The 9,817-nt window shown below is 34.9% G+C and overlaps 1 protein-coding gene across 2 annotated transcripts; it reads right to left on the reverse strand.

Moving 5' to 3' along the window:
- Window positions 1-246: 246 nt before the first annotated feature.
- LOC121049035 lies at window positions 247-2,568 on the reverse strand. 2 transcript variants are annotated; one of them, XM_040505450.1, is made up of 5 exons: window positions 2,286-2,558; window positions 2,105-2,201; window positions 1,860-1,970; window positions 1,440-1,498; window positions 247-817 (listed from the first exon to the last, which is right to left on the reverse strand). In XM_040505450.1, exons 1-4 carry the CDS (start codon window positions 2,522-2,524, stop codon window positions 1,445-1,447), a joined length of 501 nt encoding a protein of 166 aa, XP_040361384.1. In that variant the 5' UTR covers window positions 2,525-2,558; the 3' UTR covers window positions 247-817; window positions 1,440-1,444. The 2 variants fall into 2 exon arrangements, 1 of the variants encoding a protein (XP_040361384.1); XR_005799179.1 differs by having other exon boundaries at window positions 1,440-1,970; window positions 2,286-2,568.
- Window positions 2,569-9,817: the final 7,249 nt, after the last annotated feature.

Consider the following 9,817-nt stretch of genomic DNA (forward strand, 5'->3'; position numbering starts at 1 on the left):
GGTTAATACTGACTTGGCTAGTCACTTTGCTGGTGACTTGAGGTTAACGGTGACTTGGTCAAGGATTGACAGTGACATGATCCGTGACTTTGCTAGTGACTTGAGGTTAATAGTGACCCGGTCAGAGATTGACAGTGACATGTCTATGATTGTGACATGGCTAGTAATTTGGCCAGTAATTTAAGGTTAACGGTGACTTGGGCTTCAGAAATTTGCCCATTCTCTTTTATCTGTTTCATCGAGAAATTCTAGTTGGCAATTCATGTTGATACAGTGACCGAGAAAAACAACCAAAACCTATAGCCTACAAAAATCCAAAAACAAATGACAAGGCCATTTGAGAAAAGGAACCAAACTGGGAAGAAAAAAATGAAAAGAAATCACCATTTATCAATAGACTTATCTATCACTATTCTACATGAATTAAAAAAAAAGTATAAAAGAAAAGACAATTGATTTCATTCCAACACCACATTAGCACCCAACTCCTTAAGCTTGTCAAAATAGGCCCTGCCACCTCTTTGGTCACACCCTTCTTCAACACAACATGAGCCTTTTCCACCAAGTCTTTAGTGTTCTCTAGTCCCAAATCAGTGAAAGTCCTAACCTCCTTTATGATCTTGATCTTTGCAAATCAGTAGCATTTGCAAATTGCAAGATCCCCCTCACGAGCTTCTTACTCCATAAGATTCCCTCAAGGTCACAATTTCTGGCTGAAAGCCAGACCTGAATGGAGTAATTTGAACTGCTTGCAGATACATTACCACTCTCCAGTTTGTATATTGTCATCTTAAACCTTTCTCCCTTAAGAATTTTTCTAGCATTATCAAACATACAAAAACCAAAACAAAATATAAATAACTTGGTAACCCAACAACAAAAAATTATTAATATATTGCAGCAGTTGAAATGTAAGCAAGTTCCACAGAAAAATCTAAACAGTGTCATTGTCAATGATCAAAATTCAAAAAGAAAATTTCTCGAAGAGGACAATATGACATCGTTAATGAAAATACAATATGGCAGAATACAAAATTCTGCCCAATAAACAATTGTAATAAGTCAAACTGATACGCTTTGATTTAGTTTCTGCATTCACAAATCTCCAAGGGCAGTTTGTATGACTTAAGTAACGCATGAGAACATCAAGGCTGAGGTTGGAGGGACAGCTATAAGTCTATAACGACACACAATAAATCATATAGAATGAGTAATGATTATGAAAATTTGAGGTTTTAAGGGTTCATACCAGCAAATGGTTGAAAATTTGTTAATTGGCAGAGCAACCATACAGAACGTTAGCAACTCTCAGTATCAAAGCTATCACCGTGACTTATCCAAGTATTGTACGGTAAACTTAGGTCGATATTAATTGCATTAAGTCAGAATCAACAAAGCAATTCTTTGAGAAACAAATGCAAAAACGAAACAAATATAACCTGCATTAGCGTGGATAGTTGTACTGAAACAAATCTGGGGCTACAAACATAGAATGGATCTGCGATTTGGAATTGAAATTAGTGACATGTCATGACTAAGGTATCATGGACACAATTAATGAATCAAATTTACTCTATATATAAACAAGACAATCATCCCACTCAGAAAAAATTTCAGATTTCAAAATTCAAACGCAATTGTTTACATCTGAACACAACCAGCATCCACTGCAATAATTCATAATTTAATATAATAACTCGCAAAGTTCATATAACAGAACCATTACTTTATTCCTTCCACAAATATATGACTCCTACATTATGTCTACAATAGCCTAGGGCTTACAAACACTTCACATTAAGTGCCTGAACTACATGCATAAACTGACAGGCATCAATAATTGGCACACAAACACAAACCTCATAAGCATTCACGAAAGTTTCCATAGATTGAAGTAAGCTATGTATCGTCGCCTTCAGCTCCTTCTGCTTTTTCTCCGGCATAGTATTGTCATTCTGAAGGTAACTAACCTTCACCACCCCAAAACAAACACAATCAAAAACCGAAAAATAGATTCAATCTACAATCACAGTCACTACTATTTCTCACAACCATCTCATCAAACACCTTATCTGCTCAAAAATCTATGCCTAATTCAACGAACCTCTCTTTGGAGTTTTTCGGAGCTCATTGGAGGAAGCTGATTCGGCCTGAAATTCTTGCAACCTCCAGCCATATTCTTCATCGGATTGCTTCTGTTTCTATATCCAAACACTTAAATCGTTATGATTGAGCAAAAAAAAACTTCAATCGGAAAAAGCTTAAAGTGAGTTTCAGAGCAAAACCTGAACAAGGAGTGACGAGGCATCGAGGACGAACACATTTTAGAGCTAGGCGCGGCGATCGTCGACGATGTTCTCATCAGCCATTGTTTAGAGATTGTGCCGACTAACTCTTCTTTCCTTCGTTTATTAGCCAAGAAAGCTTCGATCTCTCCTTCTGATCTAGACCGTACAAGCATTGCCGGCAACGGCGAATTCGACGCCCCCGGTTCTCTCCCAGGACTCGAAGAAGCGGTCATCATCGTGGAGGCCGTCCCAGTTCATAGTGAAAGTCCTCTTCCGCTCCATGATCATCTTGTTGCATTTAGGCAATGTTTGGGTAAGGTACTTTGAGAAGGGAGATGACTTTTAGAAATTCCACAAACTGCGAAGAACTACGTGTACGCAACGGTGATTTCTTGCTCTTTCTTTTTCCTGCATCGCTCATCTCCAGGTTTCGATCTCTAACCTGGGCTTTTGTCTCTTTGTATTCTAGGATTTGATCGTTGAGGTTTGGATATTTTCATTTGAATTTGATCAATCCATGATTAGGACTAGTATACTTGATAATTCTTCATCTGTGTATACGAAATTATGAATATATGATTTTGTTATCCAATTTGATCTGACTAGGTTCTATATCTTGTTAGAAATATTATGCTTAAGCAATCACAAACACATAAACTGAAACCTATACTAGATCAAATATGTATATTAAATCTCCTTGAGTTAAATCCAAGTAAGAAGAAATCTCCTTGAAGAAGATTCAAGTGAGGTGAAATCTCCTCTAGACAGATCTTAGAAAGGTAATATCCCCTTGAGATGGATCCGAGTGAGGAAGAAAATCCTTAACGGATCCCTTTGAGACAGATCTAATACTCCTCAATGGAAACTGATTTCTGCAGAAAACTAAACATAAGAACATGAACCCAGAAAACTTACTCAATGCACTTGCATTGTCCATGACAGCTTTCTTGACACAGTTGAGTTTTCCATCTTAGTCTTCTCCTGATTTCACCTTTAGCATCCTCTTAGTGATGGGACTAATTGATGAGAATGATTCGTGCATCAGAAGGGACCAAAATATCTGATATATAAAGCATTGTATTGTCAGTTTCTTCCATCAAGAAACTGACAATGCATCCCAACTGCTTTTTCAAAAAACCAGATAAACTCTCATGAGTCATAACTGTATTTATGAATTTCAAATTCTAACAGATGTGATAAGTTGGACCAAAATGATTTTCTTAAGTCCTTAACTTATACTTGACATTTGAATTCAAAACTAAATCATATATGAATATATACTTAGGTTCTACACAATGTCGGGTTCATTAAATTTTCTTACAATCTCCCACTGAATTGACATTGTTTAGAAACTGAAGTATATATGATTTAGATACTAAAGTGTGCGCACTTTGAATTCAACTCACATCAAACAATCTGTTTCAAAATTCTGTCAATTATGGTCAACTACAAGGAATCAAAGAATGTCAGGATGAATTAGAAAAGCATCAGCATTCCAAGATCACAATGCAGCATACATAATCACATGAATTACCTCAAAATACAGTAACATAACATATGCCTAATCCATAATCCATAACGATCGTTCATAATATAAGCATATGTTGTCCTGCCAGAATTTCTAATAACATAGAATTGGCAACCATATATTTCACACTACTTAATATTGTCAATCTGCAAGATTTGCTATTCATTGATAGCTTGCTGAATTTGTACAACTTGAGTATGCAGAAGGATAATAAGGTGAAATTCCATAAATGTAGGTGAACTTTACTGATCAATTTAGTCTAAAATAATGAAAACAACTCTATACAATGATAAATAAGAATGATAAACATCCAACTGACCTTGTATAAGTTATATTTTCCATGCTTTTCTTTAGAAAAGCATTCTTGGGGTACTAGTCTTCATGAAACTAATATGCTTTAGACATTGTTGACGACTTGACTCTCCTTTTGTTTCCTTCAACAAACAAATGTTGCTGCTAGAAGATAACATATGATCATCAACATATAGGATCAGAAAAATGAAGTTTCTCCCACTGGTCTTAGTGATCATCTTCTACAAAACCTTCAAGCTGCAGCATTTAAATTTCTGCATTTTTCATTATTCATAGACTGCATTGCTTCTATAACTGAAATAAGATCATTCTTTTCTACTAAATCAGTCACCATGACGATCAGATACATGTAATTATCATCTGATGTGGCTGGTTTTCTTGCTCTTAAGGATTTTCTCAAGATTATATTGTGATGCTTCTGCAATTTCTATGGTTTGTATTGACACTATACCACCTGCAATCTGCTCATTTTGTGCATTTGTGCTAGTAATGACATTATCCATAATTGAATCACGTTGTGCTGCACACTTGGATTTTTCTCCATTGTCTAGGATTGTTATATTGCTGCAATCCTAATCTGAAACTGATATATTGCTGTCTTGATAGATAAATCACTTATCCATTTCATCAACAACTTGTGATGAGTCTGCATCTATTTCTGAACCACCTGCTGCTATATTTCTAGAATCAACCATTCCATAAACATGTATAGTCCCAACCTCCTCTCCTGTAACATACTCCTTAATCTCATTAACCATACTTCTTGCTGTCTTGCCGAGAACTTTTGTGCCACTGCTTATCATATTTCCAACTACTTTGGATTCTTCAACATTGATGACTTTATTATATATATGCTTATCATATGTATATTTATATGCATATACACAAGATCAAGACGATTTGCGAACCTGTTATAGCTTGTAAGGATGTTGGTCTTTGTCTTGATGATGTCGAAAGTTGATGTAGTTGATCCAACTTATCTCTATGTTTTCTTGCAATTCCTTATACTAAAGATTTCCTTAGCTGCCCTTTATTGAGGCTTTCAGCAACTAACCATTCCTCTCTAGCCTTGATTGAGTGTTGTTGAGCAGAATAATGGTTACCTCTTATAAAGATATTAGTGGCAGCCTTCGAATGTTGAGACGCTGACCTCATCATCCTTAATGCATCTGTTCGTATCCTCAAGTAAACATCATCCTCTTCCCACTTAGGTTAGATGGGTACAGACTCCAAAATCCCAGTAGTTAGTTTCATGTCTCCAGCAAGCTTGGGTCTATATAAATCATTATCCATTACAGCCATAATATCCTCCACCAAACTATAGTCAGCCTAGGAGCAACTTGACCCTCTTCATGGAATATCTCTTGTAGCATTTCCATCTAATAAGGATCTTTTACCATCCCTATTCTCTGTCATGATAGTCTTTAATGCTAATGGCTGGGAGGATGGCTCAATTTGTTTTGCTTGGTCAGTTGCTCCATGAACATCTATCGTATTGCAACTTTCTGCTCTATTTTCCTTGTGCAGTTTCAGTATCTATTCATCCTTGAGAACTTTCTCCCTCTATTTTCATCAATGAATTAACCACCAAAATGATATTTCATTTATGAAAATAACACCAAAGACTGATAGAGCGAAGACAACTCCAGAGAACAAAAACAAGAATACACAATAGTCTTGAAGGTTGTCTTGAAAGTTGCGTCGTTCTGATGCATAGAGTTAATTTCAAAACCAACTATGTGAAGCCTTGAAAATACCAAGTAATTAACCACCAATTCAAAAGCCAAAATAGTATGTATATTCCTCAACTTCTTTTCCAAAATCCAAACTGTCAAGAACAAGTACAGAAATCCAACACCGCCATTGAAAATTGTCGAGACTATTTGCTAACTTGAAAAGTCTTAACTTGCTGGAACATGAACTCATTTTGATGACTTCATAAACATATTGAGGAACTGGATTCTTTCATTTTAATGCTTCTCCTTGCTTTTATTTGCTGCCAATTCTCGGATGGATTTCTTTCAACACATGATTATAATCATGTACTCCAAGCTCAACCCAATGTTCCTCTACCATTTTCTGAAATTTGAGTCATCCTGTAGTTCAACCTGATTGATGCTCAAAGGAAAATGTCTATATGTATATGAACTTGATCAGTAAAATCATTCTAGTTTATCATAATACTAGAATTGTCTGTATGTCCCAAAAATGAAAATTCATGATTTGAACATTCATTTCACACCAAATGCATATGTTCAGAAAATAGAACTCAACCATTTTCAAGATTTTGACATCTTTTGGGGTGTACTAATCTCTAATGATATCTGAATGTTCAATTTTGATCATATACAAAATCAAGAACCAAATGTTTGATACCAGATTTCTTTGGAAATAAGGATCAAATTAAATTTTAAGTTGCTTGATTTTATTGTTGAAAACCAAACAAGACAATTAATCTTCTTTACACTAAGCCATTTTGACAGCATTTAGCATTTAAGAAGATTAAATTGACTTTATATCAACAATGTGATCATGGCCAATCTAAAAGCCATTTACCAAAATATGTATGTATATATGCAGAAAATGAACTCTTCTATTTTCGAGATTTTGACGTCCTTTGTGGAGTACTAATCTCTAATAGTTCTGAATGTTCATTCACCTAATATATACAAGATTATGAAACCAAATGTTTGATGTAAATTTCTTTGGAAATTATACTCAAATTTAATTTTAAGTCTCATAATCTCATTCTGATGAAACTGAATACAGTGTAATTGCTATATATTGGCCACTTTGACAGCACTTTATTATGCAACATATAACTGAATTCATACTAAATATTTCACCAGCATATTTGATCCTTTAGAATCTTCATATATGAGACCACTTTGGCAGCACACCACATATGAAGTTTTCAAGATCAATATCAGAAACTTTAAACATGCATATCCATCATTTTGCATTTCGAAATAATATGAAAAACATAAATATGCACTAAGATGAATATAATGTAATCTTCACATGAAATAGAAGTCCTGTATTAATTGGATCAAAGGTGCTATAAGAGTCTACCTTTGGTTAAACTTAATAAGCTGATATCAGAAAATTTCTGTGACTGACTCCTGACTTTGGAAATTCATAACTAATCCCAGAAAATTCCCTTTTGGGTGATTCCAATTCCAAATGACTCTTTAAGATGTCTACTAAAATTCTTTAGAATAGACTGACCTCAAATTCCCAGTAGATCAGTACTTTTTTTTTTTTTTTTTTTTGCAAAAGTAAGTGACTGAGTTGAAATTCCAGAAAATCTGAAAAATGGCTAAAATCTCTTTCTTTGGCCAAAAACCTTTCATCACACAATTTCCCAACCAAGAGAAGTATTGTGATTTCTAAGCAATGTTCTAAGGCTATTGCTCGGATTGAAAGAACATCAATTAAACAAGTAAACAATCACATGTCCCCATGATATAATGCTCAATCTGTAATGTATGAATGACAAAGCAAATTTGATCTTGTTGCTGACCATTAAGTCAACAGTTATCTCTAACCATGTTAACACTTGGACATATATAGCAACTGAGACAATTAAAATAGCAACAGCATTTGTCAAGATCTGTCATGCAAATCATACAGATATAATTGATTATGAATTTCGGTTAATTCTGAGTATGCCATAATACAGATCAAAACATGCTAGATACTTAAGATGACTATGCCAAATATAAGATTGTAAATCAACAGCAACATGAATCAAAGCCAAAATACAATCTGCAGCAAATTAAATATTAAAGCTAGAAAGCAAAACCGAAGAGTATGTGATACTAACAAGATGCAGTTCCAAAATCCATTGATGCTTCTCCAAGACCCACTCATCAATTATAATTCAAGTAATACATCAACACATACTAATTAATTTAGCCACACACTAACAATGTAAGCAGATACATTAATATCAATAACCAAATAAAATTATAGTTTCACTATAATACCTCAAGGGAACTCACCAAATCGAAAACTGATATTTAGGATAGATATCTTATCTGCTCATAAAGCAAGGCCTGGATCAACACCAACTTGGTAGAAGGCTCTATTTGGCGATCAATAGAAGTGATAGAGGTTGGTGATTGCCTTAATTGCTCTCTGGTCGTTTTCTCCTCCTCTCACTAAATGAGGGTAATGGATACTAAATTTGGGAGACCCCAATTTCACTTACATCAATCCAGAGCAAAATGGATTTGCAAAGGTGAGAGCATGCATGTGTGGATAGATGCATCAGATATGCAATATACATGTAGATAACTGTATGCGGATTATATGAACAAAAAACTCCCAGAATTCACAATTGTAATGCAGTTAGTTTCTTCAACATGTAATTGATCTATGTATGGTCGCTTTGATACCAATTGTTAGAAATATTATGCTTAAGCAATCACAAACACATAAACTGAAACCTATACTAGATCAAATCATGTATATTAAATCTCCTTGAGTTAAATCCAAGTAAGAAGAAATCTCCTTGAAGAAGATTCAAGTGAGGTGAAATCTCCTCTAGACAGATCTTAGAAAGGTAATATCCCCTTGAGATGGATCCGAGTGAGGAAGAAAATCCTTAACGGATCCCTTTGAGACAGATCTAATACTCCTCAATGGAAACTGATTTCTGCAGAAAACTAAACATAAGAACATGAACCCAGAAAACTTACTCGATGCACTTGCATTGTCCATGACAGCTTTCTTGACACAGTTGAGTTTTCCATCTTAGTCTTCTCCTGATTTCACCTTTAGCATCCTCTTAGTGATGGGACTAATTGATGAGAATGATTCGTGCATCAGAAGGGACCAAAATATCTGATATATAAAGCATTGTATTGTCAGTTTCTTCCATCAAGAAACTGACAATGCATCCCAACTGCTTTTTCAAAAAACCAGATAAACTCTCATGAGTCATAACTGTATTTATGAATTTCAAATTCTAACAGATGTGATAAGTTGGACCAAAATGATTTTCTTAAGTTCTTAACTTATACTTGACATTTGAATTCAAAACTAAATCATATATGAATATATACTTAGGTTCTACACAATGTCGGGTTCATTAAATTTTCTTACATATCTTTCATTTGATGGATTGTTTGCATGTTCTTTAGCTGTGAAGGAGTTCTTTTGGTTGAATGTTAATTTGTGTTTATAAATTTGGCTTTATATAGTTGTTGGATTTTTTTTTTTTGATGAACTGGGAATCTGTAATGACTTTTTCTTGCCCAGATTCTCCACTATTTTTATTGAATCTTTCTTGGGTTTAGATGGGTTTCTTCTGTTACCTGAACAAGTGAAGAACCTTGAGTGTGAAGAACCTTGTGCTCCCAGCTGCCCCAGAAGCAGAATCCCTATGGACAGAAAAATTTGGTTTTACAAAGACAGATCCAGACCAGTTATGCTTGACTTGTGTTGGGCCGATTCACATATAATTTGATTGTCTTGAGTGTGAAGAACCTTGTGCTCCCAGCTGCCCCAGAAGCAGAATCCATATGGACAGAAAAATTTGGTTTTACAAAGACAGATCCAGACCAGTTATGCTTGACTTCTGTTGAGCCGATTCACATATAATTCTACTTGTGCTTTTTGATTGGCTAACATTTTGGTGTATCCCTTGCCTTCAGCTTATTAAATACAGACGGAACCACTGCAA

This window comes from Rosa chinensis, chromosome 5, assembly GCF_002994745.2.
Source record: "Rosa chinensis cultivar Old Blush chromosome 5, RchiOBHm-V2, whole genome shotgun sequence".
NCBI lineage: Eukaryota > Viridiplantae > Streptophyta > Magnoliopsida > Rosales > Rosaceae > Rosa > Rosa chinensis.